At 40.7% G+C, this 25,591-nt stretch overlaps 2 protein-coding genes across 2 annotated transcripts; both read left to right on the forward strand.

The window, feature by feature from the left end:
• The first annotated feature begins 981 nt into the window (after positions 1–981).
• On the forward strand, positions 982–4,627 carry LOC131191803 (serine protease inhibitor Kazal-type 6-like). The gene is made up of 4 exons (XM_058170286.1): positions 982–1,136; positions 2,320–2,345; positions 4,026–4,135; positions 4,457–4,627. The coding sequence occupies exons 1-4, from the start codon at positions 995–997 to the stop codon at positions 4,506–4,508; spliced, it is 330 nt and encodes a 109-aa protein (XP_058026269.1). The 5' UTR covers positions 982–994; the 3' UTR covers positions 4,509–4,627.
• A 12,038-nt stretch (positions 4,628–16,665) lies between these two features.
• Positions 16,666–24,461, forward strand: LOC131193327 (ovomucoid-like). Its single transcript, XM_058173379.1, has 4 exons — positions 16,666–16,799; positions 19,294–19,322; positions 23,791–23,900; positions 24,229–24,461. The coding sequence occupies exons 1-4, from the start codon at positions 16,745–16,747 to the stop codon at positions 24,272–24,274; spliced, it is 240 nt and encodes a 79-aa protein (XP_058029362.1). The 5' UTR covers positions 16,666–16,744; the 3' UTR covers positions 24,275–24,461.
• Positions 24,462–25,591: the final 1,130 nt, after the last annotated feature.

Consider the following 25,591-nt stretch of genomic DNA (forward strand, 5'->3'; position numbering starts at 1 on the left):
CAGCTGGTCAGTGCACATGTGCGTGCTGGAAACCAGAAGAGCAGCTGGCGATGGCACATGTGCCCATAGAGAAGGCTCTGCATGCCACCTCTGGCACACGTGCCATAGGTTCACTATCACGGCAGTGGTGGGTTGCTACGGGTTCACCCTGGTTCGGGCAAACCAGTAGTAGCGGTGGTGGGAGGCTCCGCCCACCCACCTGGCCATCATTAAATACAATCTGGTCATGTGCAGAAACATGTGCGAGTGAACCGGTAGCAAAGGTAAGTGAAACCCACCCCTACATCACGGCACTATGCTATTTGATCAATTTATTTTTCAGTTTAAGTATTTGTGAGCTCACATATCCAGAAAATAGCTTATGGAATTATGGGACTTGGAGGAAACAGGTATTCTGTGAGTTGAACTTCATATTAAAATTAGACTTAGACTTAGAATAACTTTAAATGTACACTAATCAGCATACATTAAAGTGAAATTTCATTGCACAAGTTGCCAAGATTGAGAAACAGCCTCTAGATTGCAAGAATACACATAGAGTAGCTCCTTAAAGAATGGCAAAATTGTCATTTTTCTCAGCCATAGCTCTTCAATCAATTGTAATAATAACACTATTTCATTGCATTGTGGTAGAATTTCATGATCGCGATCATATCTAGAAACACATGAAGATTATCGCGAGGCTGTCTAAGAACTGTATTCTGTGTGTTCTTTAATATATAACTGTTATTTGGTGAGTAATTATATTTTTCACATTTCCCCTTTGAATGTATAAATGATTTACTTGCTTATAATTTATGATTTAACAAATGTTTATTGTTCCCAAAGATTAGCTCAATATTTACTAATAGAAGCTGACTAACACAAGCTTTTCACATTCCCCTATACTAATAGAAAGGGGAAATTGAAAAGTGCCTATAGGGACTTGCACTGTCAACATTCTCTTATCTTCTTTCGATAAGACTGCTGGAGATATGCTTATATATACACATAAATGCCCTGCTGGAGCTTAGACAGCACCTGTGTCCTAGAAGCTATTTCAGTGGAAGAGCTCTGGTGTGTTTTATCCTCTCCTACCAACATGAAGGTGGCTTTTTGCCTGTTTTTCACCCTGGCACTCTTCTTTTTGTACTCAGGTAAGCCGAGCACCATCTTGCAAAAGTTCTTTTTCAGGTACATGGCATTTTGAGACTTAGATCCACATTACCCACTCAGCCGCACAAAAGTGGGCATTTTAAAGGCTCCTTCACAAGATTGTTGTATTTATGAGGGATTTCCAACCCCAAATTACAACATATATGGAAATCACATGAATCTTCAGAAAATAAAACCGCAGCCCTCCACGATCCTGACTCCAACAGATACCAAAAATTAAGGCTAAGCAGTTTTCAAATGTTAAAGCCCCAGAAAGTATTTCTGATCATGAATCCTCGCTTTAATCAACTAAACCTTTAATCAACTAACTACTACTACAACATTGTATTCCAACAAAAGGATTATAAATTTATAGTTGTTTTTGATTGCTTATTTTTGATTTTATGTTGTCAGCTGGTTAAAGAAATGTATATTTACTTTGATCATGTTTAGCTCAACGATTATTCAGTGATAGCTGTGTGAATTTGAATATATTTGCATTTGAGACAGAAAGAAATATGTAAGGTCAAATACTGGTTTGTTAGTTTTTTTGCAGTGAAAGAAATTTAGTTAATCCTTATTCAAGCTATGGTTTTACTTTATATTGTTTATGGATTTAATAATAATAATAATAATAATAATAATAATAATAATAATAATAATAATAATAATAATAATAATAATAATAATAATAATAATATCACAGTTGGAAGGGACCTTGGAGGCCTTCTAGTCCAACCCCCTGCCCAGGCAGGAAACCCTACACCATTTCAGACAAATGGCTATCCAACATCTTCTTAAAAATGTCCAGTGTTGGAGCATTTACAACTTCTGCAGGCAAGTTGTTCCACTGATTAATTGTTCTAACTGTCAGGAAATTTCTCCTTAGTTCTAGGTTGCTTCTCTCCTTGATTAGTTTCCACCCATTGCTTCTTGTTCTACCCTCAGGTGCTTTGGAGAATAGTTTGACTCCCTCTTCTTTGTGGCAACCCCTGAGATATTGGAACACTGCTATCATGCCTCCCCTAGTCTTCTTTTCATTAAACTAGGCATACCGAGTTCCTGCAACCGTTCTTCATATGTTTTAGCCTCCAGTCCCCTAATTATCTTCGTTGCTCTTCTCTGCACGCTTTCTAGAGTCTCAACAACCTTTTTACATCGTTTACATTTGATCTTTCTTTTTAGATGCTATTGAAGAAACAGAAAAGCAAGTAAGTGTCAACTATGTAATAAACCCAAATGATCATAATGGAGAATTTAGATATGCAATGATTTTGCAATGGGGGTGGGAGGAGAGATAGCAATGAAAGCAATGTCTGGAATGAAATTTATATGGACTTTATGGATTATGTAATGTAACCAGTTTTAGTATGAAATGGTAAAATTGTGATTTATGTTACATGGGGAGAAAAAGACAGAATACATTCAAGGAAATAGACTTTACACTTTAATAGACATAATTAGACAACTGAATAATAATTTAGATGTCTTCTTCCTCCTCTTAATATTAGGAAAGTACATGGTGGAAAATGTATTGTCTCTGACTTCAAGAAGAGCATAATACATTAATTTGGGGGGAAGGGTGTTCCTTGGTGCTCTCTGAGCTTGGTTGTTTTCTTGTTTTCTTTCATTACCCAAACTAGGTAATTGCTAATCCACACTAGCACTGACAATGATACCTAGTTTGGTTAATGAAATGTCTGCAAGAAAATAAATAAGTTCAGAGATCATTTCAAGCCTGAGCTACAGATATTCTCCTTTATTGGTACATCAATTTGGATTTTTAAAAATAACAAGAAGATGTTACCTTTTGCAGTGTAAAACTTGACATGAAAGGGAGTCTCCACTACAAGAATTCCATTGTTTTGCCTGACAAGACATCCAATTATTAACCCTTCCAAATATAGATGCTGAAAACTCAAAACAGGATTAAAATGTTGAAAGAGAGATGCTGATGTATTATCCATTTGCTGCCCAATTGTCTTTCTCCATGATAGTGAATCCAAATGATACACCTTCATGCCAAAACTATCTAATTGGAATTTAGGATCTTTTAAGCCCTATCTCTAAATATAGGGATTAAATATTATTAGATAAAGGGTCTGGGAGAAAAATTAGGTTTCGCCTTTGAAATGCAGAAGTTCTAGACTGGACTTGTTTTAGAGAGCAATCATATTAAGAGCATTCTTTAAATGCAAATACATGAAGCCAAATCAAATTTGGCCCTTGTCATTTGTATTTATATAAAATATTTGTACCCCATTTACTAAGAGAATCTTACAAGAATCCATAAAAGAGCAAGAGGGCCTATTAACAGAAAGTTAAGTCTGCAATAAGCACATAAGGTTTTTATCTGATACCAAAAGGCTCATAACCTCAGGGCAGCATGATTTCAAGAAGAAGACTTTCCAAAGTTGTCCATGGTGATTCTCAATCATCCAGGTCATGGTTGTCCCAAACCATGCTTTTTTCTAAAAGGCAACTGCACTCTCTGGGTGATTTACAAATATCAGCACATTGCACCCAATAATCTGGGTTTTCATTTTACCGACCTTGGAAGGATGGAAGAGTGAGTCAACCTTGAGCCCATCAGGATGAAACTCCAGGCTGTGGGCAGAATTAAACTGCAATACTGCATTTTAACCACTGCACCACCAGGGTTCCTCATGGATTCTCTACATGGCCAATTCCTTCTGATATGTAGACTTCATTGTCCAGAATTCCTCAACCAGTATGATCATTGCAGAGATTTCTGGGAAATGAAGTCTATACACATGGAATTTTACAACTTGGAAAACACTTTTTACATCATTGAATTTGGAAGATCACAAGATCTTTAGGTGCCTTAGATTAACCAAGAGAAGATAAAACCAATGTTGTTCTCTCTGAAGGTTGATTGCACTGGCTTTCCCAGAAAAGCATGCACCAAGGAATTCATGCCCCATTGTGCCTCCGATGGTGTGACCTATTCCAACAGATGCTATTTCTGCAATGCACTTATGTAAGTATCGGTTTCACTCATGATGCCAAAATGAACCACTTGAGTAGATTTCTTTGTAGGAGACCTGAATTTGTTGCTGTTTGCATTTGTTCCAGTTAGGCTGACAAAGATTGTTCTGAAGACAATGAATGCCCTCATTGGAGAGCTTTTCCTCTCTTGTCATACCACACCCAGCCAAGATGAAGCAAGGGTTAATTTTGCTAATTACAGTAGACCCTATGTTTCAATTGTAGTTGCTGTAAAAAATATTGGGTTTGTACTCATGAAAAAGCTTACATCTTTTGGATTTTCAAATTCTGTGCTATATCTTTCTTTTCATAGTGAAAGTCGTGGAATACTAACATTGAACTACTATGGAAAATGTAAAAAGTAATGCGATACAGATCCAGAGGACTGAGATATTACTCCAAGCAACATGGCTCTTCCTCCATCCTTGTTTCCTCCACTTTTGTTTGCTTTGATTAATTTCACTTGTCAATAAAATGAACTATGCATCCTAACCTGCTTTTGAGTTTCTTTTGCTCCACAATCTCTGTTTTCTAATGTCTCTTAGACCGCAGGGTTACAAAAATAATATTAATAAAGCAACTCTTTTACAAAATAAAATTTTGTAAAAGTGTTATGGACAACCTCTAATCCATAGCATGAGGAGACAATCATTTTGGGCGTGAGTCTAAAAAAAGTGTTATATTTATTCCCAAAGGGAACATTTAAAATGCAAAATGAAGATGGGATTTGTGTTTCATAGCAGTTTCCCAGGTCCTCTCTGGCACCTGGAGATGGGGTTGAAGTTCCATGTGGATTAGGGAATGGCTTCAAATACACAAGATTCAATCACACATATGGGCAGGGTCATAACTTTCTATTGTTATTCTCTGAGTTTTGGAATTGTTAGGCAGTTTCTTTGCGGATTCAGCTGTATTAAATCTAAACCTGCTCCTGTAAAAGGGGATCTAGTTGACACTTTGGTTTGTTTTAATGTATTTTGTTTCATATTCCATACGGAACTCTTGAAATCTATGTTTTGTTTCCTGCTTGGGACTCTCAAATCAACATTTTGAAGTTGGAACATTTCAAGGAAGAAATGTTTTGTATGTCCCTACTGAAAGCCATCCATCTTAAAGCAGCAACATGTATTTTGTTCCATCCTCAAAACACTCAAAATACTCAATTTAGACTTGGAATATGTCTGGAGAAAAACATTTTCCACATCTCTAGATACCATATTAATTGATTGGTAACATTTACACACAGCCGGCCAATTCAATCAAGATAAGTCTGCGTGATTTACAACCCTAACAAAAAATGAATAAATAAAACTGTGGAACATGAACCTACCAACAGCAATAAAACAATAAAATGGTGATTGAGGCAAAAATAACACCTTCATTCAATTGGGGCAGCACACATCACGACTCAAAGGCTCTAGGGAAAAAAATCCAGTTCTTGACAGCCTTTCTAAAAGCCCTCTGGGTTGGGGACAAGTATGTTGGGAAAAAGGTTGTTCCATAAATAGGTTGCTGCTGAGAAGACACATCTGGCTCATAATAAAAGGATCTAGATGGGTCTAGATTCCCTATCACAGTAGGTAAATGGGCAGATATTCTGTTGTCAGCTCTTCAGCATAGACTAGATCAGGAAACAGACTCTATAAGAAGACTAGGACTATACTGAGATAGGCAATAGTAACAGAATCATGCAATGTTGATTGTGCTTTATTCGCCTCCCTTTTTTATCCAATGAATTTGGGAGAAGCATGCCTGGCTTTTCTTCCCCTGAATATAGACACTCTTCAGTTAATGTGTAATTGGGACTGGAAATTCCATCACTAGGCAACATGGTCATAAACTATAAACTCACATAACTAGGCCAACTTATCATAGCAATCCTAGCAAGATCATTAAGCAAAATGTCACATGACCACAACTGTTGTCTCATCCCCAAACCCCAAAAACCTTAACCTAAGACTGTCTACTGTTGACCTCACTCCATTCCTAAAAGGTCTGTAAGGGGCGTGCATAAGAGCACCAGCGTGCCTACCATCCCTGTCCTAATGTTTCCTTTAATTGTATTCACTTTATGTATTCAATTCAAGCTTATATATATTATCTAATATGTACTTGACAAATAAATTAAAAAAAACTTGCAACTTCCTGCCAGCTTCTTCATTGCCACTTTGCTCGTTGAAAGCTGGCAGTGAATGGTTAATGAGGATCATGTACAGATGGGATCCTGAGGGATACTGATACTGAGTGAATGTGCAGTCTCTTCTTAAAAAACCTCCAGTGATGAAGCACCCACAACTTCTTATGGCAAGATGTCCCTCTGGTTACTGTAATTGTCCTCACTGTTAGGAAGTTTCTCCTTGATTCCAGGTTGCTTCTCTCCTTGATTAGTTTCCATCCATTGTTTCTTGTCCTGCCCTCTGGTGCTTTGGAAAATAAATTGACGTATTGAAGTATTAGTACCGCTTTATAAAGCCTCAGTAAGGCCACACTTGGAATACTGCATCCAATTTTGGTTTGAAAATGTCTTTAGAGAAAAAACAACGAAGTCCTCCTGAAAAAGCACCTTTGGGATAATGAGCAAAGAGATTAAAACTCAGTTAGGAATTTGCAGTTATTTTCCTTGTCTGTACTGTTCTATGTAGAAAAAATATTTCACAAAATGCCATCTAAAGCAGGGGTAGTCAACCTTTTTATACCTACCAACCACTTTTGTATCTCTGTTAGTAGTAAAATTTTCTAACTGCCCCAGTTCCACAGTAATGGTGATTTATAAAGTGTATCTGTTAGATTCGGGCAATAACGAGGCAGGAGACCAGGATAGTGACAACAGCTCTTTACTATATGGTGAACCCAGCAACCAGTGCTGGGAAAAACCTCTCTTTATATACAGTTTAGCCGGGGGCTTCAACCAATCAGCAACGTGCTATTTTCCCGCCAAAACTTTTAAAGATACATTACACTCCTTCCCTCCCAGAAAACACTTTACCAATATTTACATGAAATTAACATCTTATTTGTCAACGTAATCACGCAAGTAGACTGGGCGTCTCCTGACTCTTTCGGACCTGCGCAATGCATTTTCTGGGAGTGAGTCGAGCTGACCAGAGGGACTGTTCGTTCCTCTCAGCTCCTCCTCTAGGCCATCCGGCCCTGGATTATTGGCAGAGTCGTCCCTGCTGTTTTCAGGAGGAACCGGTTGGCATCGCTGGACCTCTTGGAACTCAGATAAGTCCCGCGTTTGCTCCGGGTTTGAGTCAGCTGTGTATTCATACATTGAATAGTCAGGGTCTGTTTTATCAGTCATGCGTTTCCTTATTTGATCTATGTGGCGTTTCCATACCCGGCCATCCTCTATCTCTACTATATATGATTTTGGCCCTGTTATTTCTAGGACTTTTCCTGCTAACCAGGTCGGGCCCTCGCTGTAGTTGTGTGCCCATACTAGGTCGCCTAGTGCCATCTCTCTTGTTTTACCGTGTGCCCCTTTGTAACCGTCTGGTGTGTAGTTTGGGTTTAAACGGTCTAGTGGGCACCTAAGCTTCCGACCCATTAAAAGCTCGGCCGGGCTGCGGCCAGTTGTTACACAGGGAGTTCTGTGTTGGACTGCTAGATATGTATCAATTTTTGTTTGCCAATCGCCTGGCTTGATTCTGGACAATGCTTCCTTTGCGCTCCGAACGAAACATTCTGCAAGGCCGTTCGTCGCAGGGTGGAAAGGCGCCGAGAGGACATGTCGGATGCCCTCCTCTGCCAAGTACCCCTCAAACTGGGTTGCCGTGAATTGCGGGCCGTTATCGGAGACTAAAGTGTCGGGCAACCCATGGGTTACAAATAGGTGCCGTAGGACTGAAATCACGGCCTCGGCTGTCATGGATCTCATGAGAATGATTTCCAGCCATTTGGAGCAGGCATCGACTACTACCAGAAAGGTTTGGCCGTGGAAGGGGCCGGCAAAATCGATATGGATCCTAGACCAGGGGCTCTGGGGTCTCTCCCATTCCCGAATCGGGGCCGTTGGGGGTAGCGGTCTGGACTCCTGGCAGGCCTGGCATCTCCCTACCCTTTCAGCAATTTCCGAGTCCATTAAGGGCCACCACACATAGCTTCTCGCTAGACCCTTCATCCTCACGATCCCTGGGTGGCCTTCGTGAAGGAGATCCAATACCTTTTTCCTCAATTTCTCCGGGATCACCACTGATCCCCCATAGCAGGCACCCCTTGAGCCGAGAGTTCCCACGTTTTTACAAACTCTTTAAACGCCGCCCGCGAGCGGGCCAACCTCTTGTACCCAACCAATTACAGTTCTTATTGTAATGTCCTTATACGAAGCCCGAGCCACCTCTTTGGATGTGACTGGGCCAGAGTCCAAAGAGTCAATTAGCAGAACTGGTATCCCGGAGTGGGGTCTTGATAGTCTCTGGTAACGGGCATCTGCTCAGGCGTCTGCATGCCTAATTCCTTTCCTGGCCGGTGTAGTAATTTGTAAGAATCGCTGCCAGGAAGATAGTCCATCGGGTCAGTCTTGGCGAAAGTGCCACGGGCGTTGGGCGGTCGCCTGCCAGCAGACCTAGCAAAGGTCTATGGTCCGTGATGATTTCAAAATCACAACCAAATATATACTCATGGAATTTCTTTACTCCTGAGACTATAGCCAAGGCTTCCTTATCAAGCTGGCTATAATTCCTTTCAGTTGATGACATGGTTCGGGAGTAGTATGCAATAGGGGCTTCTGTGCCATTTGGTAACCTGTGGCTGAGCACAGCCCCCACCCCATAGGGAGATGCATCGCAGCTTAACACTAATGGCAGCGTGCCATTGTATTGGATAAGGAGGCTATCACTCGTTAGGAGATTCTTTACCCCTTCGAATGCCCTAGCTTCCGCCTTTCCCCAAGACCATGCAGCCGTCTTTGCTAGTAATTTATGCAGCGGCTCGGCTACTGTTGCCTTATTCCTTAAGAATACTGCGAGAAGTTGATCAGACCTAAGAATGCCTGTAACTCCGCTTTGTTCTTTGGAACCGGGGCCTTCCTGATGGCCCGTACCTTGCTCTCAGTGGGGTGAATCCTTCCTGTCTATCCGTAGCCCAGGAATTCCACAGACTCAACCCCGATCTGGCATTTGTTCAGTTTAACCGTGAGACCGGCAGACCGGAAAATGCCCAAAACTTTTCGCAGCCTTACCCTAATTCCTCTAGATTCTCAGCGGATACCAGTACATCGTCAAAGTATGGTACCACCCTGGTAGGCCCTGCAATAGCCGCTCCATTAGGTTCTGAAATAACCCTGGAGCCACACTAACCCCAAACTGTAATCGGGTACACTTAAAAGCCCCTCTGTGAGTCACAATTGTCTGCGCTTCGGCTGTGCTGCTATCTACGGGCAGCTGTTGATAGGCTTGGGCCAAGTCTAGCTTGGCAAAAACTTGCCCTTGCCCCATTGAGTGCAGTAAGTGCTGTACCACCGGGATGGGGTAAGCACTCTTTTGCAACGCTTTGTTAAGCGTTGCCTTGTAGTCAGCGCAAATCCGGACCGACCCGTCCGGTTTGACTGGGGTGACTATAGGGGTCTCCCACTTAGCATGGTCAACTGGCACTAGAATTCCCTGGTTTACTAGCTTGTCCAGTTCCCGGTCAATCCTGGGCTTTAGGGCAAACGGGACCCTTCTAGCCTTTAGACGGATAGGGGCAACTTGGGGGTCTAGGTTAAACGATATAGGGGTCCCCGTGTACTTGCCCAGGCAGTCTCTGAAAACGTCCCCAAATTCTTTCACGAGTGCGACTTTGAGGTCGACTTCGTTTCTGAAGATTCCAGTCACTCCCATGCCCAATGCTCGGAACCAGTCCAGTCCCAACAAGCTTGGCAGGGTCCCATCGACGATGGTGATGGGCAGAGTTTTCTTGTACTGTCCATATTCGACGTGGACGGACGTTACCCCTCGAACGGGGATGCGATTCCCTTGGTAGTCTTGTACCTTTAATTTCTGTGGTTGCAGCTTGCGCTTTGCAATGGCAGGTAAGGCTCTCACGAGAGTGTCCCAGGACATGATCGTGATCGATGAGCCGGTGTCCACCTCCAATCGGCACGGCACCCCCTCAATCTTTGCTTTTGTAAAGATTTTTTTCTCTAGGCGTGTTGATGCGTGATCCACTCTCACGACAGTCTGATTCAACTTCGCGCCTTTTTTGAATTGACCAATCACGGGCCGCTTCGCCGTTCCCGCGCTCTGGTTGGTCGGTTTGAATTTTTGGCGGGAAGGTTGGGGAGCTCGACAGACCTGTGCTAGGTGCCCCTTCCTTTCGCATCGCCGACAAGTTGCATCCTTAAATCTGCATTGTTGTCGTTGGTGTTGCCCTCCGCAACTCGCGCAGTCACCGCGGTCTTCATTCTCCGGCCTCCCGGTGTGGAAGACTCCTTCCTCTTCCTCACCCTCCGATTCGGCCTGGACCTTTTCATTGTGGACCGGGGTTGATTTCGCACCAGCCGTTGGTGTGACTTGCTTTTGTAGGGTTTCCGCCGCTTGGGAAGACATCTCGTGAGCCCTGGCTTCGTCCAAGGCGTTTGCCAGCGTTAGGTTGCTTTTAGACAGCAGCCGCCTCCGCAAACGGATGTCCCTGACCCCGCGGATGAGTTGCTCCAGCAATGCCTCATCCAAGTCTCGGTACTCGCAATGTTTTGAGGCTTTCCTCAGGGCGGCCATGTATGCGCTAATGGACTCGCCCTCTTGCTGTCTGCGCTCCCCGAATTCGAACCGTTGCATGTACTTGGACGGCATTGGTGCAAAATGGGCTTTCAATAAAGTTTGCAGGGTTTGCCACGGTACCGACTGTACCGGCGTTGGCTCAGCCAGGGATTCTGCGGTGTCGAAAACATCTGGACCGCAGTGGCTCAGGAAATACGCTCGTTTCCTGTTGTCTGAAACTCCTTGAAGTTCGTTCGCCTCGAGGAAACACTCAAAACGAGCCATGTATGACCCCCATTTTTCTTTAGCTGGGTCGAATGGCGCTGGCGGTGTGTAGCCGGACATCGCTGCTTTCCGCCCTTGTTTGCTGGGTTCGCGTCTTCCTGGTGAGTTCAGCTCTTTTCCTGGTGCTCTTAGCCTCGAAATCCCACCTTCGTCGCCAGTGTTAGATTCGGGCAATAACGAGGCAGGAGACCAGGATAGTGACAACAGCTCTTTACTATATGGTGAACCCAGCAACCAGTGCTGGGAAAAACCTCTCTTTATATACAGTTTAGCCGGGGGCTTCAACCAATCAGCAATGTGCTATTTTCCCGCCAAAACTTTTAAAGATACATTACAGTATCGTTGTCTGTGCATGCCTCTCGCGCATCGTGGATTGGGTTTTGGGGGGAGGCGTGCCGGCTACCAGCTCTGCTTGTCTGTTACAGCTGGGTGGTGTGGGTGGAGATGCGCGAGCTATTCTGGGATGAGGCTCTTTTGTTTGCGGTTGCACTATAGCACCATTTAGTTTCATTTACATAACGTGAACTAAACTTATGCACGGGCGATACAAATAGTATATTTTCAGAAATTTAAATTGTCAGGGGGAATTTTATGAAAACCTAATGAAAATGTTTTTAAATAATGCTATGAATTTTTTTTAAAAAGTCAATTAAATTAAAAAAAAGGAAAGTGCTTCAGTATCAGACAAAACTCCTACCATGAAAGCTGGAACCTCACTAGTGGGCGGTAGGGACCAGGTTGACTACCACTGATCTAAAGGATATTGTTGCTCTTTGTAATGGTTGTTCTCCCACAGCATGAATGAATTTTACTTGAAATGTGGGTGATAATCTTGACTAAAAGGTGAAAGTTAGTCTAGATGTTACAAAGTACTTCTAAACCCATTCAAAAGGGAAAGGGCATTTCTCTCCCCACCTCTCACAAATGTAAATAAAACCTACCTTTCTTCTTATCTCTTTAAAGACTGGTTGCCACTTGCTTCTTGCTTCACAGGTCATATGTCCTGAATTCTCTTCTAAGAAGGAACATCTCAAATTGGTACAATTCAACATATCGTATCACATTTCCATAAGAAATTCAATCTGTGTGGCTTTTCAAATTTTATCTAGCCAAACACATGGCATTTTTTTCTTAGAAACTTGACATGCATGTCTCAAAGGGTTCCATCCCAGAATCAATTAAAAGAAACGGCTATTTATACAAATCTGATTATATCACACAGAAAATCTCTATACTAAGACTTCTCAGGTCACAGCTCCCGAGGTGGTCTTAAGCAGTTTAAACATTAAAAAAAAAAAACCTGATCAGGCTTATGAAAACATAATAAGGAGGAGAACCAAGATTGATTAGTTTTACTGACTCCACTATCTTGCCAAGATCAGCTCATAAATTAACCAGGTGGCTTTTCAAATTTTATCTAGCCAAACACATGTGGCATTCTTTTTCTTAGAAACTTGACATGCATGTCTCAAAGGGTTCCATACCACAATCAAATAAAAATGGCCACTTATACAAATTTGATTATATCAAAGGGATTATACTAGGACTTATCCAACTGTGGGTCAAAGATCCTGGGGTGGTCTCAAGCAAATTAAACATGATACAGCACTTGGGGAAAAAACTGACCAGGCTTATGAAATCATAGTAAGGAGGAACACCAAGACTGATTGGTTCTTCTAAACCACTATCTTGCCAAGATCAGCTCATAAATTAACCAGGTGGCTTTTCAAATTTTATCTAGCCAAACACATGCGGCATGTTTTTTTTTCTTTAACATTTGTCAAATATGGATGATCATTCTTTCTTTTTCAAATATTATATCTGCAAACAGGGAGTGGATTTTTCTTATAAAAATGATGGGAGGCTTGAGGTAAAGATAAAAGCAAAGGTGGACTCCTCACAGTTATGCCTAGAAGGTAGCTTTTGGTCCAGAAAAGGATACTTATCTGTAGCCTACAATTTAAAAATAAGAAAGACCAGCTTTGTGTGTTATGTATATATGTATATAATATATTGTATTGTTTGCCATTCTTACAACTTTGCACTTTTAAGGAGGAAGGAAAGCCGTAAGTGTGTGAAAGGGAAACACTAAACTTGATCAACCTTCAGATACCAGCTTCTTCTTTCCTAGACTAACTATGTTTTCTAGTCCCTCCAAAGAAGAAAGGAACATTTTCAGTCACTGATGTCAGAAAAATAAAATGGAGTTTCTGTTCCTGAACTTAATTTCATAAAAGAAGGGAGAAATGTTGCAGTCCTCACATGCAGCATCAAAACTGTCTTCAGTTTCCCTGAAGGCAACTTCTTGGCTGCCATCAAATGAAATGACTGGGGAATATCAATTTACTTTGTTTCGATTATCTGCTTTGGCTTCTAAAGAAGTGCTTTTAGTTAAATGACACCAATGCAACTGAATCAGGGCTGAAGGTATACATAACATAACATAACATCAGAGTTGGAAGGGACCTTGGAGGCCTTCTAGTCCAACCCCCTGCCCAGGCAGGAAACCCTACACCATCTCAGTCAGATGGTTATCCAACATTTTCTTAAAAATTTCCAGTGTTGGAGCATTCACAACTTCTGGAGGCAAGTTGTTCCACTTATTAATTGTTCTAACTGTCAGGAAATTTCTCCTTAGTTCTAAGTTGCTTCTTTCTTTGATCAGTTTCCACCCATTGCTTCTTGTTCTACCTTCAGGTGCTTTGGAGAACAGCCCCTCTTCTTTATTGCAGTCCCTGAGATATTGGAACACAGCTATCATGTCTCCCCTAGTCCTTCTTTTTATTAAACTAAACATACCCAGTTCCTGCAACCGTTCTTCATATGTTTTAGCCTCCAGTCCTCTAATCATCTTTGTTGCTCTTCTCTGCACTCTTTCTAGAGTCTCAACATCTTTTTTACATCGTGGCGACCAAAACTGGATGCAATATTCCAAGTGTGGCCTTACCAAGGCATACCTCAACATCTTCTGCAAGCAGCCTTAATTCTAGGTGGGAAAAGATCATAATTTCCATACTTAGCACCTGATTATAAGATATGGTTGTGTAGCACTTAGCAGATGTTTGCCCTTTGTTTTATTTGTAATATTGATAGAAAAGAACAGAGCAGAACAGAACAGAATTCTTTACTGGCCAAGTGTGATTGGACATATAAGAAAATTGTCTCTGGTGCATAAGCTCTCAGTTTACATAGAAACAACAAAGTGATAAGTCATAGATCACAAATCATAAGATGCAATCCTAATGACAGGGTTCTAACGGATGCCCTAATTAAATAATGAGCCTTGAGCAAAGCTTTAAAAGAAATCCAGTTATTTATTAGGGGGCTCATGTTTTTATTTTTTATTTATTTTTATTTATTTATTTATTTGTCACAACAGTATATGTAAGCATAAGCATGAAATAACTATACAAATTGGATACAATCAAAGGGAACATTAGGACAGGAATGGTAGGCACACTGGTGCTCTTATGCACGCCCCTTACAGACCTCTTAGGAATGGGGTGAGGTCAATATTTATTTATTTATTTATTTATTTATTTATTTATTTATTTAAATTTTTATACCGCCCTTCTCCCAAAGGACTCAGGGCGGTTCACAGCCTGGTAAAAATACAAGATAATACAATATACATATGATTAAAATATAATTAAAAAACTTATTGAATTGGCCACGGTTAAAAATTTAGAATAAAACCCATTTAAAAACCCATAAGTTTAAAAACTAACCCAGTCCAGCGCAGATGAATAGATGAGTTTTAGATAGTCTTTGGTTAAAGATTTTGGGATTTTGGGAAGAGACCACAGAGTCAGGTAGTACATTCCAGGCATTAATAACTCTGTTATTGAAGTCGTATTTTTTACAATCAAGATTGGAGCAGTTCACTTTAAGTTTAAATCTATTGTGTGCTCGTGTATTGTTGCGATTGAAGCTGAAGTAGTCTTCAACAGGAAAGACATTGTAGCAGATGATTCTATGAGTTAAATTCAGGTCATGCCAAAGGCGGCGGAGTTCTAAATTTTCTGAACCCAGGATTTCAAGTCTGGTGGCATAAGGTATTTTGTTGTGATCAGAGGAGTGACAACTCTTCTTGTAAAATATTTCTGGACATGCTCAATTGTATTAATGTCCAAAATGAGGTGTGGGTTCCAGACAGGCGAGCCGTATTCAAGAATTGGTCTAGCAAATATTTTGTATGCTCTGGTTAGTAGTGTAATCTTTCTGGAGAAGACGCTACACAAGATTAAGTTTACAACTCTTAAAGCCTTTTTGGCACATTCCCAAGTGAAGCCAGCTTTGGCCTCACATAATTTATACCCCAATCATGTCCCTGTTTCCCCCCTCCTCCCAGGGTGTGTCAACAATCACATTCGCCAACAGAGCAATTTCGCGGGTTGTAGAATTCACTCCTCTCTGGCAGCTGTGAGTAACCCTGGGAGACAGCCTTGAGAGAGATAAGTCTGGAATGTACATCTGTCTTTGGCTGCCATGCTGTTTCGTCAGTTTGCCATCCCCCTTGCCTATTGCAACTCGAGAGCAGGCCAGGGATGCTTTGCGAGTTGACACCTAAATCATAAAATACAAACAACAATTGATCAATCATAATATACCAGCAGGAGAAGGTAGTAGGAAAGATGAGAAATAAGAAGATGGTGGTGATGATGATGATGAAATGAGAGGATGGGAAATATGAGCAGATGACATGGATAATAGACCACAGCTAGAAAAAATGAACAAAAATCATGGAGGGAATAAAAGGGTATGCAGTTAATGAATAGTGTCTCTAAGTCCACATCACAGAATTTCTTTTAGTGCAGTGATGCACTAAATCACCACACTAAATTTACAATTTACACCATCAATTGTTAATATAAAAGCAGATACCCCCCTCTCTTCTTTTTACTTGATGTTTCTGCAATGGGTTTATTTTTGATGGGTTTATTTTTCTATTTATTTAAATATTCATGCTCTCACATATCCAGACATAATTGAAATATGGAATTCATAGAATTACAGGACTTGCAGGAAATAGATATTTTGTGAGTTGAACTTCATACATCTTAAAGTTGCCAAGGTTGAGAAACAGCCTCTTGGGTACTAGATTGCAAGAATACACATAGAGTAGCTCCTTAAAGAATGGCGAAATGGCCACATGCATTCTTCTCAGCGATAGCTATTCAGTTGTAATAGTAAAACAATTTCATTGTTTTGTGGTCAAATTTTATAATCGGGATCATATCTAGAAACACACGCTGAAGGTTATCTAACAATTGAATTCTGTGTATTCTTTAATATTTGTTGTTCGGCGAATAATGATGTTTTTCAAGTTTCCGCTTTGAGTGTATAAATGGTTTTCTTGCTTATGATTTATGACTTACCAAATGTTTACTGTTCCCAAAGATTTGCTCAATATTTACTAATAGAAGCTGACTAACACAATATAATGGGGAAACTGAAAAGAGCCTATAGGGACGTGCAATGTCAACATGCTCTTATCTACTTTTGATAAGGCTGTGGCGATATGCTTATATATACACATAAATGCCCTGCTAGAGCTGAAACAGCACCTGTGTCTGTGATAGCTAGAAGCTATTTCAGTGGAAGAGCTCTGGTGTGTTTTATCCTCTCCTACCAACATGAAGGTGGCTTTTTGCCTGTTTTTCACCCTGGCACTCTTCTTTTTGTACTCAGGTAAGCTGAACAGAACAGAACAGAATAGTTGGAAGGGACCTTGGAGGTTTTCTAGTCCAACTTCCTGCTAAGGCAGGAAACCCTATACCATTTGAGACAAATGACTGTCCAATCTCTTCTTAAAGAGATTCTTGTGTTGGAGCATTCACAACCTCTGGAGGCAACCTGTTCCACTGATTAATTGTTCTAATTGTCAGGAAATTTCTTCTTAGTTCTAGGTTGCTTCTCTCCTTGATTAAGGACCTTGCAAAAGATGCTTTTCAGTTAGATGGAGTCTTAGATCCACATTATCCACTTGATAATGGGCATTTTAAAGGCTCCTTCACAGGAATATTGTTTTTATGACAGATTTCCAACCCCAAATTATAACTGATATTATATAGAAATAATATGAATCTTTAGAAATAAAATTGCAGCACTCCATAATCCTGACACCAATAGATACCAAAGTTTAAAGACTAAGCAGCTTTGAAGTGTTAAAGTTCCAGAAAGAATTTCTGATGGTGAGTCAAAACCTGGAAGCCCGGCTTTAATCAACTAAATCCTAACTACCCATTATACTTAACCCAACATTGTATTCCAACAAAAGGGTTATAAATTTAGATCCACTAAGTTGTTTTTGATTGTGTATGTTTGTTTTTATGTTGTCAGATGATTAAAGAAATTGATATTTAATTTCATCATGTTGAGGTCAAGTATTATTCAGTGATAGCTGCATTAGGGACAGAAACATTTGCATTTGGGACAGAAAGAAGTGTGGAGTAAATCTTCCTCTTTTTTTTGCAGTGAAAAAAATTACTTAGTTGGCCCTAATTCAAGCTATAGGTTTTCTTTATATTGTTTAAAGATTGGATCATTTATTTTTAGTTGCTCTTTATAATAGTCATTCTCTTTCTATTTTTGTGTATCACTATCTCTCTGTGATTGACAGATTGTAAAATGAATTGCACCAGTATGATTGCATCAGTCATATTGATATATTGCGTACTGAAACAAAGTCTATTCTCTAATGTTCATAGAATATTATTCCAAGACCATCATACTTCCCTAATCTAGAAGCCTGCAGACACTGGTAGTAGGAATCTCAGGATCTGAAGACAAAATAAGACTGTTAATTCTCAAAAACTAACTGAGTTTACCAACAATAGTAGAATAAGCATAGAAGGAAAGATTCTATTCCTTGTTTTATGGTTGAAATATATATTTACCCAGAAGCCTATGTAAAAAGCAGCGTTGAAGAATACAAAATGTTATTGTATGTGCTTCCTTAATTTAAAAACATTTCTTCTGAAGATTATGATATGGAATTGGCTGCCAAGTCTCTTTTAATCATCTCAGGACTTATGGCTTATGAGCAAAAACACCCAAGTGAATTTATACATTATTTTTACCAAGCTGGAAGCTAACTTTTCACTATGCAGATAAGGAAGTTGTTATTGAATTTAATGCAGAAGTATCATATTTCCATAGCTAAATATTAATCTGAAAAAGTTTTATCATCACAGTATTTGCATATATATTCCATATATAAAGCATTGACATAGAAGAGTTATTAGATCCTTCCTCTGGTAGTGAAATCTATGGATCAGACAGTGGTAGCAGGGACTTCAGAAAAAGCAAATATGAAGACAACAGGGGTTCTGCTTGTTACCCTGATGCTATTCTTTTATATGGGTGAGTCCCACATCCTAAGTGCAAAAATTCCTTTCTGAAGAAGCCTCCATCTTAAAAATGGGCATATTCCTTCACGTAATCCTCAGAAAGAGAGACATTCAGGCATTCTAAAAGCTTTTGCAATCAGAAACAATCCTTTAAATTAAAGATTCAGTGGAAGGACCATAATAGAATAGAATAGAATAGAATTTTTTATTGGCCAAGTGTGATTGGACACACAAGGAATTTGTCTTGGTGCATATGCTCTCAGTGTACATAAAAGAAAAGATACATTCATCAAGAATTCTAAGGTACAACACTTAATGATAGTCATAGGGTACAAATAAGCAATCAGAAAACAATCAATATCAATATAAATCATAAGGATACAAGCAACATAGTTACAGTCATACCATCGTATGTGGAAGGAGATGGGTGATGGGAACGATGAAAAGATTAATTCTATTCTATTCTATTCTGTTTTATTCTCTGCACACTTTATTCATGGCTCATGTTAAGATGCAGAAATTTCACAAAGTCTAAAGAAAATAGCCTCCATCTAGTTTCAGATATCTGTGGAAGGAAGCTTGAAGATCATAAGATAATTGATTTTGAATTTAGTTTAAAGGAAATATTGTTTTTGTTGCAAATGTAATTCAGTGATATTGAAAATAATGTCCACATATTGATATCTGAATATAGGTTTCTTTTGGGAAAATAAAGAAGAATGTGCAATAAAACATATTCATGTTTATATAATTGAAGAAATGTTATCCAGTCAACCATTTTTCAATGTCAGCTTTGAATTTAATGCTTTTATATTACTATTGTTTGGTTCTAGATTTTGTTACTGAAGCAATGGAAGAAAAGGTAAGTGTAATTGCGTCTTTTAAATATATTATTTAATATATATAAACCCATATTACTATAGTTGAAAATTAAGATCAGTGCTTTTTACAGAGCAAAGAAAAATAAAAAGCAAATTTAGGTATGAAAATCAATTGCAATGTTTATTTTGATAGATTTACATGGTGCAGATGTAAACTCTAATTCTAACTGTGTTCAGTTTCTAAGCTGAGAAATGGTTTGGCTATTAAAATGATGCACTGTCAGAAAAAAAACATGGATCAATATCTATAGAGATATAGGAAAGATTATCACTACTGCTGAGAACAGTCACCTATATTCATCTATTTGTTTATAAGTTACTTGATTCCTGAGGATCAAAATTTCCCTAACATAAACTGATCAGAGTAATTGAATTGAAAAGGGGTTGCAAAAAACTCAAGATCTTTCCAAACCGAGTGAATGGATGTCAAAATGGCAAACACAGTGAGTAAGTGTAAAGGTACATACATGTCCTTTACATGTATCTATACGATAAAATCGTTCAGCTTCGAGACGGTCTAGACCAAAATTGCGACGATTCAGATGAGGCGTCTGAGGGTGGTCTTGGTGACATTTTCTGGGATGAGTTTGACCCTGTGGCTCCCGAGGACATGGACAGGTTGTTGGGTAGGCTGAATGCCACCACGTGTTTACTGGACCCGTGCCCCTCCTGGCTGGTGCTGGCCACTCAGGAGGTGACACGAGGCTGGCTCCAGGCAATTACGAGTGCTTCCTTGTTGGAGGGAGTCTTTCCGGCCGCCTTGAAAGAGGGGTGGTGAGGCCCCTCCTCAAGAAGCCCTCCCTGGACCCGGCTGTCTTAGGTAATTATCGTCCGGTCTCCAACCTTCGCTTCACGGCGAAGGTTGTAGAGAGTATGGTGGCATATCAGTTTCCCCTGCACCTGGATGAAACTGTCTATCTAGACCCGTTCCAGTCTGGTTTCCGGCCCGGCTACAGCACGGAGACGGCTTTGGTCACGTTGGTGGATGATCTCTGGAGGGCCAGGGATAGGGGTTGTTCCTCTTTCCTGGTCCTATTAGACCTCTCAGCAGCTTTCGATACCATCGACCATGGTATCCTGCTGCGCCGGTTGGAGGGATTGGGAGTGGGAGGCACCGTTTATCGGTGGTTCTCCTCCTATCTCTCTGACCGGTCACAGACGGTGTTGACAGGGGGGCAGAGGTCGGCCCCGAGGCGCCTCACTTGTGGGGTGCCGCAGGGTCGATTCTCGCCTTCTGTTCAACATCTATATGAAGCCGCTGGGTGAGATCATCAGTGGCTTCGGTGTGAGGTACCAGCTGTACGCTGATGACACCCAGCTGTACTTTTCCACACCGGGCCACCCCAATGAAGCTATCGAAGTGCTGTCCCGGTGTTTGGAAGTCGTACGGGTCTGGATGGGGAGAAACAGGCTCAAGCTCAATCCTTCCAAGACAGAGTGGCTGTGGATGCCGGCATCCCGGTACAGTCAGCTGAGTCCTCGGCTGACTGTTGGGGGCGAGTCACTGGCCCCGATGGAGAGGGTGCGCAATCTGGGCGTTCTCCTGGATGAACGGCTGTCCCTTGAAGACCATTTGACAGCCGTCTCCAGGAGAGTTTTCTACCAGGTTCGCCTGGTGCGCCAGTTGCGCCCCTTTCTAGACCGGGATGCCTTATGCACGGTCACTCACGCCCTCGTGACGTCCCGCCTGGATTATTGCAATGCTCTCTACATGGGGCTCCCCTTGAGGGGCATCCGGAGGCTTCAGTTAGTCCAGAATGCGGCTGCACGGGTGATAGAGGGAGCCCCTCATGGCTCCCGTGTTACACCTATCCTGCGCAGACTGCACTGGCTACCTGTGGCCTTCCGGGTGCGCTTCAAGGTGCTGGTGACAATCTTTAAAGCGCTCCATGGCATAGGGCCGGGCTATTTACGGGACCGCCTACTGCTACCAAATACCTCTCACCGACCCATGTGCTCTCACAGAGAGGGACTCCTCAGGGTGCCGTCAGCTAGGCAGTGCCGTCTGGCGACACCCAGGGGAAGGGCCTTCTCTGTGGGGGCTCCCACCCTCTGGAACGAACTCCCTCCAGGACTTCGTCAACTTCCGGACCTCTGAACCTTTCGTCGCGAGCTTAAAACACACTTATTCATCTGCGCGGGACTGGATTAGATTTTAAAGTTATGGGTTTTAAGGGGTTTTTATTATTTATACTATTTTAAATTTGGGCAATAGAATAAGTTTTTTAATTGTTGTTTTAATCTGTATTTATATGTATTTTAACTGCCTGTGAACCGCCGAGTCCTTAGGGAGATAGGGCGGTATATAAATTTGAAAAATAAATAAAAATAAAATAAAATAAAATGTACACATATAGACATATACGTATTAGTACAAACACTGATCTTCACGGATGTATTTGTGTAATTGAGTTGGTTGGTGATTGATTAAGAAAAGAGTCAGTCTAATTTGCAATTTCCATGCTTTGAAGCATTAGAAAGGTGAATGGAAATACATCAGGTATCATGTTTATATGAACCTATGGTGACCACTGGGTCACTCACACCTGAAAAAGGAAATTATAAAATTATAAAACAATAAAAAATGTAATCATTCACAGTTCTCCAGAAGCAAAGCCAATCCATGGGTTTGGTTTCTTTTTTCACCTTGGAATAAAACTAGGTAATAAAAGACAAGTCTATAAAATCATAAATATCATGGTATATATAGGTAGAGAGGTTTTCCCCCCCCCATTTCCTACAATATTAGAACTTCCATTACAACTAAATCCAGGCAGAATCAGGCCTAGTACACAATGTACAAAAAACATTTCATTTTCATTCACATCATATATTTGAAGTATGGAATTCATGACCACCAGAAATAGTGATGGTCAATTTTGATTATTTGAAAAATTACTGGACAAATTCTTTCTTTATGGCATTTATAGCTGAAATAAAGGACTATTGGATGCCTTTAAGAAAGGATTCATTGGTTACAAATGAAAGTCACAAATGGAGATCACAACTGAGGATCAACACAACAAAGGCTCAAAGCTGCAATCAAGTGGCTGCAGTATCTTGACTTTTTAACATAGACACATAGACACAGAGAGAGAGAGACACTTGTGTACACCCCAACTATAACTTCAGTGTTCTTAGGCCTTTAACACTGGTTCACTTTGAATGTTCTGAGATCAGGATTTCAATTCTTCCAATCTGAAAAGAGTCTCATAAGTAACTGAAAGGTGACTGTTCCAATGATAAAAAGGTTTATAAATCTAGATAATGTAGACTATGGATTACCTTTAATCTGTTATAGCTTCATTGGAGCAGATGCTATGGTTCAGATTACTCCAGCTTTGTGCCAACTTTACCGGAATAAGTTAATGGACTGAAGAAATAGAAACCTTGCCTTGTCTCAGATGAATCTATTCCATAATCCATAATCCCTGTTCTATATTCTTCCTATGAAAACTGTCTGTTAAATAGGAATTTAGAGCTTCTAAATGATCCATTTAATGATATTCCACAGAAGAGGTTTCTTGCCCCCAAATTATTAAGATTTAAGCAGAAAATAAGGCCAGTTGCTACTGTGCATTTGAAGATAAGATTTGTTGCCCAAGAATAGGTACCTACCTTGGGCTACCTTGTATTACCTTAAATATGTCTTGGATCCAGACTCTGTTAGTTCAACTTTCGTTCTTTTGCAATTAGTAGAACAAGGTAAAAATGGCTGATCTAGGTCCTGCTAGGCTTAAAGTATGATTAAGTCTGTAATCAATTGTATATATTATTTCTGTCAGAAGTGATGAATCTGAGGCCTTCAGGAGTTATATTACTGGAAAGACTACAACTGCCAGCCATCCCCGAAAGCACAGACAGTCAACGAGGGAAGTTGGGAGTTGTAGGTTTCTGATTTTCATCTCTGATCTAGAGTAAAAATCAGCTATCTTCTAATTAACTTCAGTGTAGACAATTGTGAGGGACCATTTATTTTGTTTGGAAAAATAAAAGCACATACTGTACATAACCACCTAACTTATTATTAATGAAATTCAGCTTAATAAGATACAGTTCTATCTAAGATGTCCCAACTGGACTTCCTTGTTTCTTTCTTTGAAAACATTTTGCTTCTCATCCAAGATGCTTCTTCAGTTCTTGGATTAGAAGCAAAATGTTTCCAAAGGAAAAAGAAAAAAACAGCTTTTGGACAATCATGGCCTGCATGATGGAGGATCTCCATAGACATTCTACTAAGACATTACAGACCTCTCTTAACCCCCCTGGAAGAATGATACAGACCCTTTATCCTTATGAAGTAGGTCCTTTTTAGGTCCTTCAAAAAAGGAACATTTTGCTGATGGAACAAGTAAATCCAACCACCATATTTCTGCACAATTAATTTTATAACAAACATTTATTATTTTAATCCTAAAATTTGAAAAAATGTATTGTTGCTTTCTGCAGATTCAATGTGGTAATAAGGAGCAAGATTTCTGTACTTTGGAGTTTCTACCACACTGTGGTTCTGATGGTGTAACCTATGCCAACCAGTGCTTGTTCTGCAATGCAGTTGTGTAAGTATGACTTTCATGTTTTGGAAAATGAAAAACAAGTGATGCCCAGAACCACTGTGTACTTTGCTCTCAGCATGTAGGGAATTTGATCTCATCTTGCTTCCTGACTAAGGATTATCTAACATAAATGAACATTAGAAATTGGGGAAAGGAGCTGTTTTGTCAAATGAAGTGGCCAACAGAAGACACTGAGTTTATCAATTTTAATAGACCCTCAATTACATTGGGGGTTAATGCTTCTTGTGCTTTTTCTCTTTTTATTCATTTAATAATGAATAATTTTACATCTTCTGAATTTTCACACCTCACTTTGCTTTTGTCTTACCAGAAAGAGTCGTGGAGCACTTAAACTAAAGCACCGTGGATCATGTTAGGAAATCAAAAATGCACAACCACTGAACTAAAAAATCAACCACCATCCCAAATCTCTTGGTCTCTTGCTCATCCACCATCATAAAGAATGCTATCTTTCTTTGCTTATTCTTTAATTTTTCTGACTATTTCTTATAATGTGTAACATTTTAATTGTTTAGTAAACAAGTAAGCAACATGATCTGTCTTTTTTTTCTTTAACTTGTGCATTCAGTGTATATCATATACAGTGTTTTCCCCAAAATAAGACCCATTCTTATTTGGGAGAGCACCAAATAAGAGCACTAGGGCTTACTTTTGGGGGAAACATGATTTCAGGGTGATCATCTCGTCTGGGTACCCCCCAGCACACGCACAAGAGGCGGCAAGTGTGCGGGGACCAATGGTATCCAGTAGCAGCTGCAGCACTCTGGTCCCTTGGTCAGTGCACTCTAGGGCAACAAACGTGAGTTGATTCCCTGTCCAAGAAGCAGATGGTGGCAGAGGCGTTGGGGAGGGGAGGCAGGTGATCCAGATGCATCCTGCAGGCCAAAGGAAATCCAAGAATCGATGGGATGGAGTGAGTGGCTGGCCACAGGAGGCTTGTCTTCACACAACAGCACTGGCAGCAGATGGAGGCAGAGGCATGGGGTAGAAGGCAGACAATCCTGATGTGTTGCATGGGCCACAGGCAAGCCAGGAGATGCGAGCCTCTTGTAGCTGGCAGGCCGCTCTGGCCCACCAAGTCTTAGCTTTCCCGTGGTCTGTGTGGCACATCCAAATTGCCTGCTCCCCCCCCCCGACACGCTTCTGCCTCCATCTGCTGCTGGTGCTGCCGCACAAAGATAGGAAAGCCTCTTGCAGCTGCCTGCTACTCCAGCCCACCAACTCTTGGGTTTCTTGGACTCTTGGGTCCATGCAGCACATCCAGATCATGTGCCTGCCCCTGCCCCTGCCTCTGCCTGGACAGGTAATCAACTCACCTGTACTGCACGGGCTGTGGCTGCTGCAGACACCGTCAGCCCATGTCCACTCTCCCCCTCCCGTGCTGGCCACTCCCATCCCCATTCACTAGGGCTTGTATTTTTGGTAAAGCTTACATTAGGTGCACACTTTAAAATCAGACTAGGGCTTATTTTGGGGTAGGGTTTATCTTCAAGGAAACCCAGTAATATATACAAGCAATTTAGTTTACGTAAACAACTACAATTGTATTTACTAAATATTTAAAAAATTACACTTTATTTATTTATCAACCATTTTAATATGTACCTTTCCCTTCCTTTAGATATTGAACATGTACATAGTGATTAAGTAAAGTTCATGCTGAACTACACTGA

This window comes from Ahaetulla prasina, chromosome 2 (genome assembly GCF_028640845.1).
Source record: "Ahaetulla prasina isolate Xishuangbanna chromosome 2, ASM2864084v1, whole genome shotgun sequence".
In the NCBI taxonomy this organism is placed as follows: Eukaryota; Metazoa; Chordata; class Lepidosauria; order Squamata; family Colubridae; genus Ahaetulla; species Ahaetulla prasina.